The sequence below is a fragment of the Cataglyphis hispanica genome, chromosome 4 (assembly GCF_021464435.1).
Source record: "Cataglyphis hispanica isolate Lineage 1 chromosome 4, ULB_Chis1_1.0, whole genome shotgun sequence".
In the NCBI taxonomy this organism is placed as follows: Eukaryota; Metazoa; Arthropoda; class Insecta; order Hymenoptera; family Formicidae; genus Cataglyphis; species Cataglyphis hispanica.
Genome location: NC_065957.1, coordinates 4,906,503 through 4,930,040, shown reverse-complemented (window position 1 = coordinate 4,930,040; position 23,538 = coordinate 4,906,503). Strand labels below are relative to the sequence as shown.

The following is a 23,538-nucleotide window of genomic DNA, read 5'->3' as shown; positions in this document are numbered from 1 at the left end:
AGAGACATAATGAAACGTAATTCTAACTTGATTATCCATATCGCCTTGCGGCACATTCATGAACTCCATAATCTGAGACCATAATGTGGTAGTAGACGGTGTGGTGGTGCTGGTGGTACTCGTTGTAGTTGGAATAGTGGTGATCCTCTCGGTAGTCGTTGTGGTGGTAGTAGTGGAAGTGCTAGTAGTTGATGGTGTAAATGTAGTCAGGATAGTCGACAGGGTCGTCGCCGCGCTAGTGGTCAGATTAGGCAGTATCGAGGTGGTAGTCGACGGTGTCGTCGTTGACGAAGTTGTCGTGCTCCAAGTGCTCGTGGATATGTCGGTCGGTGTTGTAAACGCGTCCGCGATCGATCTTGCCGTTGTTGTCATCACGCGGCCCAGAGCGGCCACGGTCGTGCCAGTCGTGATATGAGGAGGCGCGATGGTCGTCGACCTCGTAGAGGCCACGAGAGGAGCTTCTCGTAATTGCGCCATGTCACGCGGTTCGGTACCCAGTATTGCTCCAGCGTTTCGCATCGAGTGTTGCTTAATGCTCTCTGCAAATGTTGGCATGTTATTGGCACACGTTATCGCCGAGAAGTGCTTAAATCGTCAAAGCGACTTTAATCGACAAAGTCTGCAAATAGATTGCTTACCAAGAATCCCTGCTTGAACCTGGCCTAGTTTTTTATGATACTGAGTGATCTCCTTGAGACTCTCCAGAACCAGCGTGCGTATCCATACGCAGAGATTCGTCGCAACCACGTGCATGAGACCGAAACGAGCGATGACTTTGAAGCGATGAATGTTCAACTGCAAACAGAGATAGAATATCGTAACGGTACAGTATGCTCTTTTAATTTCTTCTTTTTATTCATATCTATTCATGTGTTTTTTTTTATTTCAAATTACGGATACGTACTCGGGAATTCATGAAGATGAAATACATTTGCATAAAGGTGAAGATCATTTGCAATACGGGATTGACGCCTTGTAATATCTGATAACAAGGTGACGTGGGTGGCACTTCAAAGAAGGCGCCGAATTCCAAACCATTGTATACCATAGTACCCAACCCGAAAGCTGACAAATTACGTTTAATTAATTTATTGATATTTGAGATTTCTTGCATCGTTTTTTAGGAACTTTTTTATTAGCAAAAATTTCAGACTTACCTATTGCGCCAATTCTTAGGAAGAAACTTCCATGACTATGGTCATTTTGCGTAGTTTTTCGTTTTCGTAGGACTCGTGTAGCTACACCAGCTTCGACATCAGTTGCATCCTATGAAAACGAGATATAATAAGATGTTTAATTGCAAAATTTTGATTTTAAACTCGGAATTTAATTGATTTTACATTGACAAAGAAATATGCGCACAGAATGCTTACAGAAATATGATATGTCGCGTAAAAATAATAAAGTTTAAATATCTTCTTTTTTAAATTGATTATTATAAACTGATTAGACTTCTTTTATATGATCTAAAGAAATTTATGTCTTCGCGCTCGAAATACGATTGATAGCAATGATTACGTCAGCGTCAAGAGTATCCGCATAAGTGCCACGCGCTAACTAAAATACATTTCATGGGTAACATGCCATTGCCGCAGCCGTGAAACTCGCTCGAGAAACGAAATTAGTAACCTGTTGCGGTGCGTCATGATTCTGTAAACACTTTACATTAAATAAACCGCTATAAATAATTTTACAACTTTTTTTTTTCAGGAAATTACATCGCGATAAATTATTTAAAAAATTTCTCAAAATTTTAGAAGGCTTTACAAAAACTATTTAATAAACAATGCATAATAAATTGGATGTTAAAGGATGCAGCGGTATTTTGAATAAACAAAATATATAATATTGATCATTAATTAAAATTGTTAATTTGTTCTGGCTGATTTATTGTTAATATTTTGAAAAAAAGCTAAAATTTTCAGAAAAACCTGTGTTTCCTTTTTGCTCTTCGGCTGTTTTTGATCCTTATCTTTCTTGTCTTTCTTCTTATTCTTGTCCTTAGCTTCCTTAGAGGTCCAGCCAGTTTTAGGTGGCCTCGGTGGCGGTGGCGGTGTATCACTTCCTCTTGCACAACAGGCGCTCTCTTGAAGGAGGAAGCAGAAGACGTACAACAGGAACAGGATACTCATGCCGTATAGATACGTGAAGAATCCCTCGTAATAATAGAGCGGTAGTTTATGCGTCACCACTTCGCTTATCACATAAGTGATGCACACGACTACGAGCAGTTTTGCATAGATGAAGCTCATGATGATGAAAAGCGATGTTCTGAAATGAAAAGTTTACCTGTAACTTTTCTTGCACTTAGAAAAAAATGATAGCTACCATTTCGTAATGATGCGAAATATGACACATGAGTCAGTGTTTATGTGATACATTAAAAATCAGTTGCATCAGTAGGCAATAGTCTTGTTTAATAATTCTGTCGTGTTTGTTATAATAAATAATAATCTCCTTTTAAATAATGATCTCACCCTTTTTTTTGAATAATTTGCACTCTGCTACTTCGTCGTGGTACATCTTTTCTGCTTACGTTATTGTCGATGAATGGTACCACTTCGACTTCCATGATGGTTGTTGCAAAATAAATTTGCACGCGACGAGAAATAATATGCTTTAAATAATTTTTTTAAACGGATGTTCTTCTCATCGCGCAAAAACTTCTAGTTTTGTATCTTGCACAATCACCGTTTAAAATTTTATTATTATTAATGTTACGCTATATATTTTTAATTATTTATTAATTTAATAATAAATAATGCTTGTTGAAGAAACTTTTTTACTAAATGTTTTACATGTCATCTATACCGTGTCCTACTTCGATTAATAACTAGCGTCGACTGTTGCGCCCGTGATTGCGCAAGTCGATTCACACGAGTGTGCTATTTCTGTTTTCGCTTTTCAACTATGATGACGTACCGACTCATCGAATTTTCATTGTTTTCACCGAATATAACTGTACGCGTCCTCGATATTCCATTTAACCTACATAACAATTATTAAATATTTAACTTTTATTATTATTAATAACAGATAGTTTAAAAGAGAATCATTAACGAATATAATTGAACAACCGAGCTATTAAATATTACGTTCTAATTTTATTATGTTTTATTAGCGATTAACAGCAATTAATCGATTGTACATATCAAAAAAATTACACGTGTCACCAAATTGTAATGTTTCGTATTTTTGATAGAAACCAACACGCACACATTCACTTGATAACATTGCATTACTGATTAATCAAAAATATATAACGTATATATATATATATATATATATATATATATATATATATAATACCAGAACTAAAACATTTAATAAATCAAAGATAATTCACAAATAAATTAATATAGCAGTTAATTTCGATTGTGCGACCGCTTGATCTTGGAAGAAACGATTATTCCGAACGCGACAACGGGGTCGATCTTCGATAACAGTTGACCTGGTGCATTCGCTTTTAATCGACGAGCATGACTGCCGCTCGAACATCTCGGACGCACTTAACCGCCCGCCTCATCCTCGTTACGCTCTTTTTCTCGCTTAAAGGTTAGGCGTCGCAATCGATGGTCTATATATAATGCCGATCGCAAACCCGGTGCGCGATCTCACCAAGAATCAATCGCGCGGGAAATGAGGCTTTTCCACAGGAAAACGAGGCCGCGCGCACGCAGGAGGGACGGCACGTCTCCGCTTCGCTTCGCGGCAAGCAACGACGCCCGCGCGCGTCGCGACAACACGTATGCGTTACGTCTACGTCGAGAAGGGCTTAACCGCCCTTTGTCACCGTGGCATTTCAGGGGTTGGGGTGCAGACTTTATTGTGCCCCGTACCGGAGCCTGTACACTCGTGTCAGAGATTTTTTTTTTTTTCTCTTCCCGGATGTATGGAATAGGTGAGATGCTTGTTTGAATAGAGGCGGTGGTATTTTCCATCTTTTCACGAGAGTTCGCGGATTGCTTTTTTATTTAAAACTGTTGCTTCTAAAGTTTGTTTTACATTCTCGTTTTAATTGATTTTATAATATCAAAGGGAGATTCATCGGGGATGTTCTCTCAATTATATAGCTATTTTAGTTAATTCGTAGGCGATTTTATTTATCGAAAATGTCGCGAAAGATCGCCATTTATCGTTTCTTTTATTATTGCATATTTTTCTAGCTAAAATTTGAATTAAAATTGCTAATTTTTGGTCGGAGAAAAAATTAAATACACATTTATATAAAATTCATCAAGAAAATTGTAGAAAAAAGAGACATTCGACTATTTTTGATATGCCTTATATACGTTGTCGTTCATTTTATCGGCGCGCAAATTTATGTTAGGCGAGCAAGCGTATTAATTACATTTGCACAAATTCATTGATATTAATTAGCTGAGGAGCTGTATAACTAAGCCGTTCCTAATTGGATTGATCGGGCAGATCGCGACTATTGTTCGCCACAATTGGGTTGGCAGGCGGAACGTTTCAATGACAATGGACGAGTTTCTCGCTCTGAATATTGCTCAGTATCTCAATCTATTTGCTTTATTACGCGGATTCTTGATACCGAGTCATCATAGAGCGGCACAACTTTAGGAAATTATTTGTCTACAAGTTTAGAAAATTTATCTTACGTCATTTTACGTTTGTTTGAAATTAGAAGCGAAGTAAAAAGATTATTATTATATACGCGATTTTTTTATTTTTATGTTTTATGTTTCCGTGACTATAGATTTTGCATGCGCGCGAGATTGTGAATAAATTAACGAGCAGCTGCTCTGAAGAGTGGAGGAATATCGAGGAAAAGCGGATCGCAATCTTATTTTCTGTACGGGGAAAAAAAAAACGACGTTTTGTACAGTTAGTTTTTTTTCCAGTTGCAAACAAGGAGCGTGCGAGAAAATGGTAACAGTAGCGCGGACGCATAGAACGGTCCAGACTGGTCGATATCTCGAAGTACCTACTTTCGGTGCTCCTCCCTGTTTCCTCGCCCTCTTATGGGCTTAACCTCGTCTCATCCGCTTTCAAGACTCTATCATTTCTCAAATCCTTTCAAACGGAACTCTACTCGAGGATGTAAGCTGTCCGCGTACATTCGAGTCGAGCTTAAAAGTCGCGCTCGTTTAAATCGTTGTCATCGTCCAACATCACCGTATACATTGTGTACTACGGAATTACGGGGTCAATTAGCAAGCATTGAAAAAGTTGTTCCAGCAATTTAAATACGTAATTTCTCCCAATACGTAATTCATTTTCCTTCCATATTTTACACGTAATCTTCATACTTTTTTACGATGATCTTGATTGCTTGATAGTTAGATCTTCAGTCATTTACATTCTTTACTTTGCCTGTGACAACAAACGAGAGAGAAACCGTCCGTAGTAATTTTATAATTGGCGATAACTCGATTTACGTCGACTCTCCTCGATTGTCATGGACCATACCATCCTTATTTTCGCACCGAAAAATCAATCTCAAACATTCTAATTTATTATGATCGTTTAATGAATTTTTTAACTCCAACAAAAATCATAGTTATTTATATTTTAAATATAATCTGTCATACACTATGTGTGCAAGTCGCATTAAAACACTTTTTAATTAGAAATTTGGCGAAACCGGTCTTATGCGACACGGCATTATTTCGCAAGACCTTTATTAATCACTGGACTTTGATATAAATTGCGCGGCCGCGACAACAACGGTTGGAAATCTCAATTTCTGAGTTAATTAAATTTAAGTGAAATTACACTCGCGCGAGAGATTTGTGGCGGCACTGTGTTGTGCGGCGGATGCAACGCGTGGACTGCCGATGGCATTGGCTCGAGACCGTATTAATGCAATTGCGACTGCGGCTGTGTAATCCGAGATAACTATTGCTTCGTCGCGGGATGCACATATGACTACACTTGTCACGTCCAATCGATATTTAGTCAATTGAAAAGTAGCGCGCGAACTGTCCGATTTATCCGCGACTCTATATAGTTTTTCTATCACCGTCCGCGAAGCCATCATCTACGTCACCTTGATGCTTTTTTTTTTTTTTTTGTAAAGATTTAAAATAGCATTTGTAAATATTATTTCACAAGAATCGAAATTTCCGGTTTCGTTTTATTCCTCGAGCGATATTTCTCTAAAGATCAATTAATTGTCATTCGTCGCACGTGTACATATATTATGCACGTCGTTCATAGACGTGATATAAGCGTCACGTATCCATCCAAGCTGTGCACGGGTTAACGAACTATGTCGTAAATAGACATGCGAGCCGAACTCGACTATCTCGTTTCCATTTCGAGCCCCTGTTACTATTTTCTCGCAGACCGGATGTTCTTTTAGAGTAGAGCGAAGGTAACGTCTTACCAACGCTTTCTATCCTTCTGTAACTCAAACTATTCAGAGACGGTCCAACCATCGACGCATGTTAATTTAATACAAATTAGTACGAATATTCGTAAGCTACATGTATAGATAATAGGAATTTTTCATTATTTGCTGCGAAAGATTACTTTTGCGGTTTTTACGTTTCAAAACTTAATATCTTATTGTATATAACTTTCTTTGTTTAATCCTATATTATTTTATGTAGATTATAAATCGTATCATTATGCAAATAAGCTCTTTTGCATACTTTTACAATCGATATTTGCATCTTTTGTTTCAATTTTATTTAGTCTCGTAACGTCATATTCGTGTTATGACTGTATACGATCCGTTGCCTTTCACGCTTCAGAGACGAATGTTTTCGTGTAGACAGACGCATCGATATTTCTTTATTCGTAAAGTTACAGCATTTGTGCTGTTACACACGCAACATGAGTAACCGGAAATTAATATTACAACGAAATAACTTGTTTTCGAAAATTATAGCTACCGTGTTTTAAGCATCTAATTAATAAAACGATAAAAAATATTAATTTTTTTCATAAATGACAGTAGTTTTAATATATTTACACAATATGGTAAAAAATTAAATCTTTATATAATCAATCATTAATTGATTCTATTTTGCAATTATAATTGTAATTTTCGTAATTTCTTATTTTCAAATACAAAATAAAATTGCAGTTTAAATCACTCTCGAATTAATTGACTTTTATTATGCTTTGACCGATTAGAATCAGCGTTGCGCGTATCGTAAGTCACGCCAGGCCCTATGGCTGTAAATTCGCAAACACGTAATTAACGTGTTGTTAAATAATTATACTCCCTTAACATGTACGCTACAATCGGCCTAAATAACGTTTATACTTGACCTAGATTTCATTCTTGCATGGAAAAATGTCCGGTACTCGTAATTACGTATCAGTAAAATTATTCAGAAGAAAAGTACAGTGAATAAAAAAGTATTTGCGAGCTATATACTTGTTGGGATAATTTTGCGTAAGAAAGAAGATTGGATGTTGTTGCAAAACGTTTTATTTAATATATCAGTACAAAACGATATATTCTGTGCTAAAAGTGCTTTGTCGTATAAAATATATATTCTTTCTTCTGTATAAAATTATCCCAAAAAGGATCCGCTGATGCGAATACTTATTTTATCAAGTGCGCATTAGCGCTCGCGTTTCGCGAGCGTGAGATGCAAATTGGGGCGATTCTGAAATTCAGATCCTTTCATTCGTACGTCTCAACATCGCGCGCCTTACTTTTTCGCCGGTGTCGATCGCACGTTCTTCAGCTCCATTTCTTTGTTCGCGGCATTGTTCTTCTCGGCGTTGTCCTGTGCGTTCGGTGGCGAGTTTTGCGGATTGAGGGGCCTGGTGACCGGAAGTGTCGCCGTGTTGTCGCCTGCGGCGGCCGCCTCTACCTCCACGGTAGCGACTTTACAGTCACCACCACCCACCATCATGGATTTCGTCTCGTCTCACAAGCTCCTGACGATTGTCAAAAAGACACTCAACGATCTTGTAATAAATCGATCTAATTCCCCTCCCCGCGTATTCGAGTGCCCCCTACGTGGTGGTCGTATTTCAGAGTGCTGGTACCTACGTCGCCATTTTGGTGCACGCCTCGGTATAAGTCGGATTCGTTCAAATCATCGTATTAATCTAAATCAATTAATTATTACGAGAGAATAATTTTTACATTAATAGATAATTTTCGAGTTAAAAAAATCTGTCATTTTCTATTGTTCTTCGACTATTTGTTTTCACCGGAAACGCATGCGCTTGATTGCATTATTTTTTTTTTTCTTTTTTTATTCGCTGAAGTCTTCTCTCTGCTGGAGCGCAGAAACGGAGCGCACTTTCTCTTGTAATTGCGTATTGCGTAATATAATCAGTAATATATTAAAATGTGATATGTATTGAAATATGATATACTCAATAATTATATCAAGCCAATGAATAATTCATTTATGATCTCGAATTTCTAAATTGAATCACTTGTTTATCTTTCACAAAAGCGAGAAAGAGAGCTCCGCGTAGCGTTCCAGTCAAGAAGCAGAATCGAGCAGCGAAAGAACAAAGAACCGTGGAGCTACAGAGGAATCAGGAAGAATATCCGGAGTGTACCAAGAGGCGATTGAACGGAAGCGAGAGTTGGACAAAGGCAAAACAAGAGAGAGAGAGAGAGAGAGAGAGAGAGAGAGAGAGAGAGAGAGAGAGAGAGAGAGAGAAGAGGGAAAGATACGCAATATTCCTAAAGTCTCTGATCTCGCGTACTTGGTCGAACGAGCTAATTGAAAATCCCGTGCACACACAAGCGCGCGGCAGAATCTCCTAGGATCACGGGCACTGTACGCTCCGCTGACCGACGACCACCACTTTGAGCATCGCGACGCACTCGCGACGACAGATGATAGAAGAGACTCACCTGCGAGAGGCGGTTGGTTGAAGGGCCTCGCGGTGACTGCGCCCCGGCTTCGGCGGAAAAGGGTGTGAAGCGTGGATGCGGAGAGAAGAGACGGAGGGCGGATTGGGATCCCCGGAGAGAGAGAGAGAGAGAGAGAGAGGAGGTGCGGATAAGGGACAGAGACGGAGAAAGATAGAGAGAAAGAGAGAGAGAGAGAACTGATGGACGGATGCGGCGGCGCCGACGGAGGGTGGACCACGGTTCAAGGGAGACAACGAGAGCCCGGAGCTCGTCTACTCGCGCGCGCCAGAGCGGGCCGAGACGAGAAGATGCGAAGCGAGAGAGAACGAAGGGCTTAATTCGAGCGGTTGCTGAGGAGTAAGCGGGACCGCGCTGCAATCAGTCGGGCCGTGTTATCGGAGCGCCACGAGAATGGGGGTAGAGTCACGATCGCCGCCCCCAGCATCCCGGAGACTGAGGCTGGCCGGGAGATCTCTTCCCGGGCAGCGGCAGCTTCTCGCACAAGCGCACTACGAACTGCGAGAGCTTTTGGTCTATATAGAGCCGCGGGGGTGTTCTTCCCTTTCTATCTCTTTCTCTCTCTCTCTCTCTCTCTCTCTCTCTTTCTCTCCTTTCCTCGAGATGTTGTCCCCTGTCCTCCTCGTATCAACTTATGGTACGTAATGCTCCGCATTCTCCGCCCGGCCGATGCAATCCCGTGTCTTGGATTTTTTCTTCGCGCTCTCGACCACTTCTTGAAATTCCTCTTTAAAGATATGAACACGTCTTGGGCAAAATCATGACAAAGAATTCGCGGATGTTTAAAGATACGCCGTTCTTTGCAGCATTTTCTTGGAGGAAGAAATGGTCTCGTCTTTCGTTGGAGGCAACGAAATGGTTTCGTCGAGAGCACTTCTCATTTCTGCATACTTTTTCTCATAACATCGGTAATATAAATCGCATGACAATGTTTTTGTCATTAGTTGCATACATTCTCTCACGCGTAAAAATGAGAACACTTCCATTTCTTATGTTAGATTACACTAGTGGGCTAATTTCATCTGCATATACAGCTGGCGCAACGTTCTCCCGTGTTCTCATTCTAAAGTGTCCTCATCTTCAATTCTCCTTTATGATTCTTTTTTCGTTTAGGTGCCTCAGAATATCACTTCTTTTTCAGAAAATCTCGCATGAATTTTTCCTAGATGCAAAATCGTTTCTTTCTTGATACTTTTCAAGAAATGGAGCCTTAGAAACTGCGTTGCCGTTTGCAGTTCATAAATATTTTATATTGCTTAATTATAGATATTTTTTATAGATATCTAAATCTACGTAATACATATATATTTACACATACACACACACATGTATATATATATATATATATATATATATATATATATATATATATACAATTATTTGAAATATTACGCAATTATTCACTATTACAAATTTTTTTACAAACGGTATCGGCGATTATTTAGAGAACAAATATTTTCTCGTTTTCTCGTATCGAAGCGTATCGGATATCTTTGTCCGTAATTTCGATCGATACTTTTTAGAGAGAAGTTCTCTCTGTGTTAAGGAATTCCCTTCTGTTGTGCCATAAATTTTTTCATAAATATGTCTCGCCATCTTTCTCGCAATTTATCTTCATTGACGCGCCCTAGGTATGCTCTCGATGATATCTTATTATTTGCGTAAAACAGATTCAAAAGTTTCAACTTCAATTTATATGTACATTAAAAATTGCTCTTAGAATTTTATGATTCGAATCTTGACTCGGACAGAGAAATATATCTCAACGTATAATGAAAACAGAGTCTCTCTCTCTCTCTCTCTCTCTCTCTCTCTGTTCGCACATAAAGAAAATGACTAGAAATTAGTTATTGAAAGATTACAATATATTGATATGCAGAAGATAATTTGATGAAAATATAATGAATTAAATAAACGAGATTCTTTATTCAAACGATGCAGAAATAATGCAAGAGCTCTTGGCCTAGTATCCATTCGAGTAAGAAATCTTGACTTGAATTCTGCTTAGATAAAAACGAATTTTCACAAAGTCGAGGAGACTCGAGTATTCGATTCAGCTATCGCCGCTACTATCCCACGGGAAGATGTCGAGAGGTGGGCGCAGTGGGTGGCCGCTGGTGAGGTAACGCTAGTGAGGGGGAGGTAGGGTTACAGGGATAGGGGGGCAAAATGCTCCGTGGTTCTGCGACCCACTGACCCGCTCGATAACGCTGCCACCGGGGTCACTGACCTTCCTCACGCGCGAAATTCGCGTCGGTATGACCCCCTCTTCGCATCGTTTCGTTTCTCCAAGTCAAAGATCGTACGCGACAAGTAAGTGGTGGTCTCCGGATCGCGTGACTCCGATGCCCGGCCGAATGCGACGACCGATGAATGACGAAGAACGAAAGTGTGCGCGGCTAGAGACGCGCAAGACGCGGTGATTGTCAATTTGTGATGCCGGAATTGGTTTTCGATCCGCGGCGTCCGAGGATTCGGCGGAATTTATTGCACTACGTTGATATTGGAGATGAGAAGCCACGGTGATTGGAAAAAAATATTGCTTGCCGAAAAACAAGAAGTCGCGAATATATACGCGGACAGATGTGCGAACGCGTACTTTATTTCCAATGTATTTTAAGATAGTTTCTATTATGCTATTTCGCGCGCGTCAAATTCAACTCGCGTTACATTTGGTTTTCAATCAGGTTATTTGTTAGATGTTAGTTGTAGGATCTGGGAACGAGATCCGAGATTACGAAATATTCTTAAGTTACATTCTACGGATTGACATGTTTAGTAAGTTTATTTAAAAACATATATCGCATTGCATTTCCGTAATATTAGTAGTGTAAATCTAACATTATTTGACAGCTCCTTGATGAGACTTGGCAATGGTCCATTCTCCCGGGCTCCATAATGTCGTAATCTCTTCTTCATAAATTCTTAAGACATATTGAAAAAGTGGATACTGAATATCGTCGAAGCTTTGTGATTAATTTATATTAATTAATTTAATTTATCGCAATTTAATTTATCGCAGATCTTTTAAAAATATGTGAATGTAATAAAAACAAGATTTTTCTTTTTGTTTTTAAATATTAATATTATATAAAAATTCGTAATTACAAAGTTCCTCGAGTTTTTTTTTTTTTTTAATATGTACTTTTAATATATTCAATTTTATCATATGATCTCCATTTTAGTTTATTATTTATTATTCTTTTCTATGCAGATTAATAAAAATGACAAGAAAATATAAAAGAACTGAACGGGAAGTGTAAGAATCGCGTGACATTAATTATACTATTAAAGACGGGGAGAAAAAAATTAAGCGAGAACTGTCGCGTGGTAATCTGATTTATACATTTGAATCGAGCGCAACAGCTCGTTCGTAGGATTTTTCTGCGTGCTGTAATATTGCGTTTCAAGGATTGCGACAGAAGAGACACTCACGCACAGCAGTATTGATTTCGAGACGCGCTGGCAGTGCTGCCACGATTTCGCGTCTCTAGAACTAAACTCTGAATGAGAGATTACAAAAACGAAAATAAACTAAAATTTATCCTAAAATGAAACATGAGTTCTTATTCCAGGAAGAATACAATCTTATATGCAACGATCATTTCTCTCTCCAAGATTTTCAGCTGACTCTTTAAACTTCTTTGTAAACGATTGCTAATGTAATTCAATTTATATGTTGAAAAAAAAATTGTAAATTATAAAATATTTATTGTCAAGTTTCCTTATTATTCATGAAATTATGTGCATATGTTTTGTTATATATAATCATTTAGTGTATTATTATTTCTCATTTTTATTATTTTAAATCCATTTTATGACTTTTTATATACTTTTTTATATACCAAGCGTACTAATTACATTTAAGTGTAATCGATTATAGATATGTTGTGCATTTAACCTTGTATTAATTCATTTTTTTCCTTTCAAATTAATGGCTAGTAAAATTTATCTATATTGTTACTATATATGCCAAAGGTACTTTAAAACGACTTTCCTCTTTAAATGCGCATATTAATGAATAGCTCAGTAGATACTGGTTGTAAATTGCTGCGTCAAGTTCTTGCCGTTCACTATACGTTCGATGATCTCAATTACGAAATTGTCTATAATGTGACACAAAGTTTATTAGAGCGCACTACATAAGGTGATCGCAATAAATCTTCATCAAGTTATTTAATTTTTACCTTATTAAGATATGTAAAATTACACTTTTTTAAATATTTTTACGCGCCTTTACATTGCAGTTAATATTAATTTTATCTTACTTTATTAGGATTTCTTAAATATTTATTAAACAATTAATGATATCTTTAATTACGTAACAGAGAGATCGATACATCAGCTAAATATACAACTTGAAATAAATATACGGCTATATTATAAGCTATTTGCTTGCTAAAAGTCAGTCGAGTCGATGGCCTCGTCCGTAAGATATCCGTGTATCGTAAAACGTGTAACTGTCTTGCAATAAGTAATCTCTAAAGCTATTTTAAGTCGCTCGAAGGGTTCCAGAGACTCTTTAACGATAAGCAATGTACTTGAAGCACGACATCCATATGGCGTGATGATTTTCGGATTAAACCAGTGATCCGGATGTTTATATTTAAAATGCGAAACAAATTTTATTTTATATATATATATATATATATATATATATATATATATATATGCGTGAAGTATTATTCTAAAAAGATTATATTGTCGACTATTATATCGGTTAAGAATATCTCCTTTTGTTGAGAGAAATATGAAAACTTTCCTGTAAAGATTAGATGAATATTTCGAAATATTATATCTTTCGCAGGGTGGAGGCATACATACATTACATTAATGTTTGTGTATATCTTTACAGTGAAAGATCTTCAGAACGTGTATTTGTCAGAATGTATACTTACTTTGCATTCTTTGGCAGCATGCCAGTAGTTGGACCAGAATATGTGGGAGTGAGGCAGAGTGGTGGGTTATTCGCATTCTGCGGAACTAAGGGCTGCCTCGCATGCGCTGGCGACGTGTGCGAACCATAACCATCGGAGTTGAGCTGAAATCACCGTAACGAGGATGAATTTAAACGCTTTCAATAAAATTCCTGCCTCAACATATTACGTATTTTGAAATTATGTCACATATACAATTGCTTCATGCATTGAAATTTTTAATTTTAATTCCATTCTTATGACATACACTACTTCCTTTAATGTATCATTATTGATTAATGATTTGTAAGTATAGCAATGCAAAGAAATGAGATTCAGAATGAAATTTCACCGAGAAAAATCAATGACAATAGTCAATTTTTTAATGAAATCTTATTGCCCTAATTTGTGAAACAAGATGAAGGAGAGTATGAGTTTTCATTGTTTTCGGTGAAATATTTATTTGGTAAAATCTTTGATGTGTCATTGCTTTAATCAATAATATTTTCTCATTTAGTTTTAAAAAAGTAGATGTTTGAAAATTATATTCTTTTTATTGAAATTCTTTTATAACTTTTTTTCAATAAGAATATCAATGAACTCATAGTTTTCATATAATTGTACTCTGACAAATTATGATATTTTTATTAAGAAAGTCGTTTCTGAAAATTTATTAAAAAATCATTAGACATCTGGATTATAAGATTTTATTTTTTATGCACAACATATTGTAGCACTATGTTTAATTACTCACCTTAACGACGGTACCAATTAAAGAGTCAGGCGGCATTTCCGGGGGCTCGGGTATCACACCTGGATTCGTATGTGCCGGATAATCATTGTGCAGATTAGCCTCCTTAACAGGAGTACCACCGTCGAGTCGTTCCATGTCTAAACTGTCGGTTGGTGTCGGTTGTGAGAGCAAACGCTCTTTCATCTCATGGAGATAGGGACACCGTTGCATCTCTTCAGAATCTTTTTTGTTGTCTTTCTGAGGATCTGAAGAAGAAGAAGACTAGAATCAGAAGTACGAAGAAACTGTCTTATACAATTAAATATACTTTGTACATTTCAATACGGTATATATTAAATAATCGCAAAAATTTCGTACACGGATTTTTATAAAAATTAATTAAATTCTTCGTAAAAAATTTGTTGCTATCAAGAAAGCTCGACAGCCATGTTCATTGTTTTGTGAGTGGCTATTTGAGAAAGAAATACAATAAAATTTTATTTTTTTATGATTGTATGTACAAGTTTAATTGAAATCTATGAAAAATATTTTATTCATCGATAACAGATCTCTAAGAAAATCTCTAAAAATGATTTAATAAAAATACATAAACAAATGAATAACCATCCGCAATATATTTATAAAATTATAAATTAGATTTAAAATCTCGTTGGATTTTATTGGACGCTTATTTGATTTTAATTAAGCGCATACAATCTACAGCTTCTCATCTCTCTATCGAAAGAAACACTTACAACTTTTGCAGATTGTTTACAAATATTAAAGTATTTTTTGATGTTCAGAAAAATAAAAGAGAGTAGAAAATAGAAGAGCCTAGACTTTTAAAAATAAATGAAAATCTCTTAAAGAATATTCGAAATTAGGCTGAATTTATTACAAAGTTTTATACAAATAAGTGGCATTCTATGCCATTAAATGTTATTATTATACTTACTCAAATTTTAAATTATTTCAATACATATATAAAAGTTTGGGCGAACTGTCGTTAATGTAATTGTATCTAGCTGATAGAGTGATATAATCGAATGAAATATGAAACTTGTGGTAAATCATATTTTTTGTTATCGTTATTGGGTCAGACAAATAAATATCTTAAAAGCAACAAGTTGAATTTATTTTTTAATCCAAGGGAAAATTTATCATATTAATATTCCTATGTTTAATTATTATCGGATTATTATATTCTTGTTTTTCTTTTTCAAACTTTATATTTTCAAACGTGAAGTTCTTAAGATTATAGTAATTTAATTCACGTTTGTGAGCAATTTTAATTTCGCGTACTACCTTATTAAATCATTCCGTCGAACTTACTTAAGGCTACGGTACCCATGACGCACTTTAATACTCGTGTTTAATACTCGAAGAGAAGACTCGCGTAAGAATTCAATGAAAAACAGATCGAGCCTGCAAGAGTCTGACAACGATAGTGCAAACGCGATCGGATCGAATCAGACTGTCTCAAAAGGGAGCCCCATCGCCGTTAACTGACTCTTGGCTCTCTCTCCATAGTGGAGATCGCCAAACATGGAACTGCGATTGGCGCACTCATCTGGTCACGTGCATACATCTTTCCACGTGGATGCTATCCGAGGGACTTGACGAGAAAACGAATGAGCACCTCGAAAAAATATCGCGATTCGGCGAAACGTCATCTTTGATATATAATTGTAGATAATTTTTTAAAATCCACCAAGTTAAATCTCAATTTATTTATGCAATTTGTTCTTATGTTATTTAGTGCTATTTTATTATTTAAATAATTTTTTTAAAGCACTTATTTAATTTTAATCAAATTATACTCTTATGGTCAAATAATATCATGTAAATTATTATCGAATTTTATTATCTTGTTACATTTATTTTATATCATTCATATTTTGATTAAATGTATTTTTAGTGAAATAAGAAGGCGAATCACTTTATATTTGCTTTGCTTACTGCACTGAAAGGGTGATGGAAGTTCGAAGACGGTTACTGACCTACCTCTTCCTCCCTCTCTCCCATGGTTACAGTATCTATCTTTGTAAGAACAAGGCAAACGGCACAAAATAGCCCTATGAAGATATGGAATAGTGATTTTACGGTGTTGCTCGTAGGGAAGAAGAAACTTAAGTACATTTGTTGAATATGTGCACAGTAAGAGATAAATATATATCAATCAGACATATAAAAAATTTATATGTGAGAAAATAATTTTTTAATACTTCCTTTTTGCGATATATAATTTGTATAAGTGACATTACTATTCGTAGCGATAAGATTTTACCTCACGTCGTTTTTGAATAATCACGTTACCGAAAATTAATTACAAGTCGATTTTTATATTATACCTTATAGTCTAAGTAATAGTAATTTATTTTAATCCAAGTGTAAGAGACCAAAATGTGAGGACCAAAGATTCAGCGATAACTGACCTAAGCGACCGCGGTAACGCCGCTCAGGTAACGCCGCGACGTCGCGATGCCCACTGTAAGCTCGCTCTCGTGCAAGCTCCGTGTTCTCCCTCTCTGCCTATTTTCATCCATCGTCGACCATGTGTACACATATGTTACATATATTTAGAGATCCGCGCTTTAATTATGATTCGCTTGCGTTTGCTACATTCACCCTTCTTTCATTCGTATTCTTTTCTTTCTTTCGCAGAATACGGAGCACCCTCCTTTTCTCTTTGTACGTACACGTGAAAAGGTGTATGCACGTGCGCGAGATTATTTTTGTCTTGATCTCCGGGCGAGAGAATGAGGATCGATTTTAAAAATCTCACACACTGTCAGCAAGCGACATGAGTGATAATGGTTTCGAAAATGCCTTGAAGGCAATTTTTTTACCGCTATTAGATGTGCATTCTAGTAAGCCTGAATGCTGAGATAATTTCGAGATTATGTGTTTATTAAATTTATTCAATCGTTACATTATTTAATTTTTAAATAAATAATTATAATTATTATTTTCATTATTTTATATAATATTAAATTGAGCATTGTAACTTTTACATGTATTTAATAATATTATACAAGAATTTTCTTTTGTGTGTATGGGTGGATGTTCCTAATAATAACATAGTTCTTCTTTTAGAATATGCTTATTATTTGGTGAGAGGATTTTCAGAACTCGTACATTTTATCGTGAATTAAGATTATTTTCTTTGAAAACTTCATGATTTGATTATCACATGAGAAGTACAATTGATTTAAATCAAATTAGACAAAAATCTTATTGATCGGTCGATCGATGGAATAGGTCGAATAAAAAATTTTGAAAGATTTATAGTTTATAAATATACAATATATTAGAATCTTTCTTTAAAGATATATATTACAAAATTCGATTTGGGACGAAATAAAGCTGTACATACAATTTTTTTTGTAAAAAAATTATAAATAATAAATAAAATAATTATTTGTATTTTATATAAATAGATCTCTTGTTAAAAAGAGCAAAGCAAAAAGAAAGAAAGAGAGAGAGAGAGAGAGAGAGAGAGAGAGAGAGAGAGAGAGAGAAAAGACAGTTCCATATTTGAAAGCTTCTGATATTAAAATATCGAGCGTTTAATCTGAAACGGCTTTGTGTTTTGTAACAAAGTGATAAGTTCTTTCTGTTGGCTAATTACTTTATCCTTGTGCCTTGGCACAAGAACGGTCTTTAAACTCTAATCCACTTTAAGCTTTCTTTATTTAACTAGAAGTAAATAAAATCATTTGGTAGTTGTGTAACTTTAAACGATTCGTAGATACACTTGGCACTTGGCAAATTAAAAGTTTTATTTCACGAATGTTTAAGTGCCCAAGTTACAATATATGTCAACGGAGCAACAGGAGCGTCCCGAACGAGAGCGGCTTATTGTTAATGAATGAGACTTAGAAGAACACTATAAAATATATGTAGCAAAATTGTTACAAAATATAAAATTAATCAAATGAATATTTGGTCTTACATTTTTTAATTATTTGTTGATAATATATCCTGTACTTCAATTTTAATATGCCAGTTATTTTCAGTATTAAAACATGTACGCAATGAAAACTTGAATTAATGATGCATATTGATAAATCTAAAATATGTTTTAAATCTCAAAGAATATCAAAGAAATATATAATATATTTATCGAGATATATGTATTTTGATTGAAGGAAATAGCTTTTGAAGTCACGAGAGACAATTGTTCACTATTATACATTATTAATTAATGAAACGGAAAAGAAATTCTAAAACTATACGAGATATTCAGTATTATTGAAAGATATAATTAATGATAATAAATCCACGGATAACAATAAATATAAAAATGACTATTATCGTTAAACAACGCTCTAACGAGGCATTCAATCATAATTATTCCGATTGGCTCGTCAACGAGATTCCACCGGTGTTCGTATATTATTCGGACAATGTCAAAGTGCGTGTCGGCAATCGGCGTGGGCTTACATGTGCGAGCTCGCGATGATAGAATAGTCGCAGTGACTCGTGCACAGATAGCGAAAGATAGTCGGAATCACGTATACACACACACACACACACACATAAATGCACGTATATCGCGGGGGCGAGGTTATTGCTGAGGTGTTCCCGCGCGCACGGGCGTCACAACAAACGGAAGCCGGAAGTAGCCGCGGATCGATTCTGGCCCCGGTCGGTCGTGGACCTCGAAAAAGCGGCAGCTCACCGAGACGCTGCCGGTGGCACGGCACGGTACCCGACACGAAACAGGGCCAGACTGCGTGGCGACCACCTGTGAGCTTCCTACCGACGCCGGCGTCGCGACGCCCACGTAATATCCATCGACCGATCCGGCTTCCATGTCGCTCCCTCATCCTCCCCCTCCCCCTCCCCCTCCCCCTTCCCCCGTGAGGGGATGCTTTTCAGCGTCGAGTTGGTCAATGACGCTCGCTCTTTGATACTGTCGGTAATTTTTTAACTGACTCTGATATATCAGGTTGATACACTGATAATATTTTTTTTTTCCAAATATTTTTTCTCTCAAGTACCGTTTTAAATAAAGTTATTGATTTCACACATGGATCTCGATTTTTAATCATTTAGTTACGTTAGAATATAAAATTGTTGTTCGATATGTCATAATTTTGGGGCCGGGGCGGGAGGGAGGGGAGCATGAATATATTACATCAAAGAAAAGCTTGAAATATTGGAATAAAATAGAACGGTATTGTTTTGCGAAATGTACAGATACAGCACGATTCTATGAAGATCGACATTACCTCGATTGTAACTGCGCTGCATAGTAATTGCTGTTATTACGGTAATTACAACAGTTATTGTCCTTCCGCCTCTGACTTTGCTATCTCGGAAATATTTATGCCGGACTTGCTTTCTCTCTCTCTCTCTCTCTCTCTCTCTCTCAACTTGGTGCATGTTTTACAATTTTTTTTCAATTAAACGCGTGTAATGATTGTATACAGATATATTTACAAATATAAATGCGTCTATAATTTTTATTATTTTTAAAGATCAACAAAATTAAGAGAAAGAAATTTTTAATCTTTTTATTGAATTTATTTAACGAAAAATAATAATGTTTTATAGAACGTATGCCATTTTAGATTTCAACAATAACAATGATTTATATTATCAATGATATATATTATCACATTAATAAAATGTAAATAAAATAATAAAACTTTCAGATTACACAAGAATGACAGAAATTATTATTTAAAAACTAATATAAAAAAATCCACAAAAATTGATTTGCTGATTTTTCCATTTCTTACCTCCATTATGGATCGAGGGAATATTTCTAAGTTCACCGTGCTTAACGTACCGAAAAGTTTAATTAACCGAAACACAGTTCAATCAACCGCGAACATGTTTGATACAATCGATTTTTCTAGAAGAATATTATTTTTTATTAAAGATTGTCTCTCAAATCTTTTTCCACTAAATCTCTATAAATATATTAATTTTAATTATATATATTATTTTTTTGATATAAGTAAAACACGATTTTTAGATCACACACACACACACATACACACGCACACAATCATATCACACGGTTTCCTATCAAAGATTAATTTAACATTGTTTTATTTCTCGCGTTTATAATCGAAGGAAGCTATTGCATCGAAGCACTGGCGTCGCGTTTCGTGTCTCGCGCGCGAATAATTCTGGCTCTATGATGGTCGCACGGTACCCCGCGGGAACCTTTCTCTTTTCGAATCGCGGGTCGACGGTGGATATTCTTGGAGATATTCTTGGTTACTCGAGGCAAGTAACTTGATAATGTATGCTGAAGTACATCATGCGAAGCCTATCTTTGTTTTCAGTTTGAACATTATTATGACGTTTAATTTAGCCGATTTTAATATTTTATTTAACAATATAACTTTATTTTTTTTCTTTTTATGACTTTTATAAAGTAGTCCTTTCGCTGAGACGTTCGTCTATCTCCATTGAATCCTTTTGAAGTTTAACACACACTAAGTCCTTCCGGTCTGACATAAGAAGAATTCAAAAGAATAATTATCATGGACACCGTGGAAAGGGTGGAAGGATACATAAGAACTTTTTCTTCGATCTTACAAACACTCTGCCATTCATTGCAACTTCAAAGAAGTCCGATTGATGACAGACATGTTCTCACTTTTTATCTACCATGATTTCTTTCATTCTCCGAGCCTTCGCTACTTTTAATCTATACAAAGAAATATTTTCCTTCAACGGCAATGTTTTGTTTCAATTGACAATTTTTCAATCCAAAATATGTATATTTTGCGTATTTATTCCGTTTCATTCATTCGCGCATTAAAAAATTTTAGTTTCTTAACGAATTTACCGACAGTTGCGTGATTCAAAGATACAGGTAGAAATTATATATTCGGAAAGGGATTGACCATGTCCTTCTTTCTTCTCAGTCATGAAACTACAATTTAATACTGTGGCCTGGCGAACGTGGCGAAACGTAATATATATATATATATATATATATATATATATATATATATGTACTATGTGCGTATATAGAATCCGAATAGTCCTCTTATTTTTGTTCGCCGGTCCTTGACTCGATTTTTGGATCGTTGTAATAAATACAGACTGATCGATAAGTTCAAGGTTCGCGGCATGGCCGAACCGAAACCTCGCACATTTGTCAGCTCGCTAAACGCTCCCCTTTCACGTATAATTTAAAACGCGCCGCACGTTTTTCACGTTTACGCAAGATTAAATGGTGCAATGAAGTGCAAGAACCACTTTTCCAAAAATGCATTATTTATGGGAAATTTATAATTTAGATAAAAAAATCAAATAATTATATTTGGCAAAAATCTTTTTATTTAAGAAAACATATTAACTTAAAATAATTTAAGTTATATTTTTATATGTTTTATGTTGTATATATTTGCATACATGTATGGCATATATATTCACGCATAATTTTAACATTTATTTCTGTAGCTTTTTATCTTGTTCTTGTTATGTATGTATCGCGTTGCATAATGATTTGCATTGTTGTGATGATTTTCGTGAAATTTCTCGGCTATTGTAAATACACTCCATTCCATAAAAACTAATTTCATACGTTTACACGCAACGAACTTAAAAATCGATACTGCTCGCATGGAATTGTTTTGCTAGGAAGTCATTGACCGAGAAAGACTAGCGCGAAAAAGTAGCATTGCATTTCTAATTTAGACCAAAAGCCAAACCATAAATACTATAATTGGCAATGATCATCCATGCGAGCACATAAATATCGCAAAATAATCTCGTAATTTATAATCGATTATTAATTTTATATTTTACATTATATAATTTTATATTTTATATTATTATATGTGTACGGCTTGAATAGTGTCATTAATTCTTTAAATAAAATTTAAATAAAATTTATATTTACATTTAAGTATGTGAAAATTTTTAAACTATATTAAAAATGAATTGTATTTAAAAATTGAGACTTTTTAAGATCAAGATTTAATGCAAACAAAAAAATAAAAATTGTTTGACACATTTTAATTAATATTTAAAGCTATAATAATGTAAATCAACTTCAATTTAATAACTTTGTGTATAATGGCTTACTTGTTATGAAATTCCGATATCGCGTTCTAAAATTAACATATTTCAAATACTTGCGAGGCCACGATCGATTATCACTTTAATTAAACCTCACCATTCTTCGAGCGCGATTTGTAATGTTGACAAATTAGCGAATCATTCCTTAAGTCAACATGCTGAACATGCACGTGACACAAGCATTCGTCGATCGTCGCGCGCGCAACACGTAATTCTCACAATCAGTACGAGACGCTCACAACACAAAGAGACACACTATAAAACACCCGTGAAAAGCCCACATGGCAGACATACTCACGCGCCCATTAATCGAGGAAGCAGGTTCGTGCCATGGGCAAGTCCTGTCCCTGACCTCCCGAGGTCGTTTTAAGGCAAAACGGCCACCTCGACGAGGAAAGCTCCCTTGTTAGTGGCCCGGTTTCTTCAGTCAGATTTATAGGAAGCGGTGAATCTTCACTGAACAACGTGTGGCGTGGATCGCGCTGCCTCGAAGCAACGTGCTGGTCGGCGCAGGGCGGATGTAAACAAGGAGCCCCGAGCTTGCGCCCTGCCCGGAAGCAGCCGGTCTCTCTTCGCGTCCTTCTTGGAGCACGACTTCTTCGTCTCTCTTTCCACCCTCTCTTCCTCTTCTTCTTTCCTCTCGTGCTCGCGCGTATTTCTACGCGGCTCCTGATAGACGGACTCGCGTGTGCGTATACGTGACTCGATTCGGTCTCGGCGTGCCGGCCGGTTCGAGTGATCCTGTCTCTCTCCTAGCACGCCGGTGACGCTGCGCGGTCGCCCATGGCGGTGTAATGGCGACGCTTAGTTGGTTATGGGGGTCGCCGCGCGCGCGAAGCCACCCCCATGCAATGTGAAAAGGCGATCAATACCCGCAGCTCCCGCGATTCCCGCTTTTCCACCCCGTGGACGGTTCCTCTGTCCCCTGCCCGTACGTATACTGGTCGTTGTGTTTACGTCCGTCGGTGATAACACTGACGCTTCTAGTCGATGGTAGTTGTGATGATGGT

At 36.4% G+C, this 23,538-nt stretch overlaps 1 protein-coding gene across 8 annotated transcripts in view; it reads right to left on the bottom strand.

Annotated features, from left to right (window-relative positions):
* LOC126849345 (proton channel OtopLc) overlaps positions 1-23,264 on the bottom strand; it is a 29,200-nt gene extending 5,936 nt beyond the window's left edge. Inside the window, exons 1-8 of one of the 8 annotated variants that reach the window (XM_050591084.1) lie at positions 22,823-23,264; positions 14,495-14,739; positions 13,723-13,865; positions 1,932-2,271; positions 1,158-1,266; positions 905-1,065; positions 639-795; positions 28-539 (exon numbers count right to left, since the gene is read on the bottom strand). In XM_050591084.1, coding sequence (XP_050447041.1) covers positions 28-539; positions 639-795; positions 905-1,065; positions 1,158-1,266; positions 1,932-2,271; positions 13,723-13,865; positions 14,495-14,704 — 1,632 coding nt within the window. In that variant the 5' untranslated portion in view covers positions 14,705-14,739; positions 22,823-23,264. Of the gene's footprint in view, positions 1-27; positions 540-638; positions 796-904; positions 1,066-1,157; positions 1,267-1,931; positions 2,272-2,477; positions 2,679-4,952; positions 5,624-7,638; positions 7,867-8,806; positions 9,267-13,722; positions 13,866-14,494; positions 14,740-15,805; positions 15,946-16,824; positions 16,957-18,919; positions 19,004-22,822 lie in introns of those variants that run through there. The other 7 variants (XM_050591081.1, XM_050591085.1, XM_050591083.1 and 4 more) reach the window with 7 other exon arrangements.
* Positions 23,265-23,538: the final 274 nt, after the last annotated feature.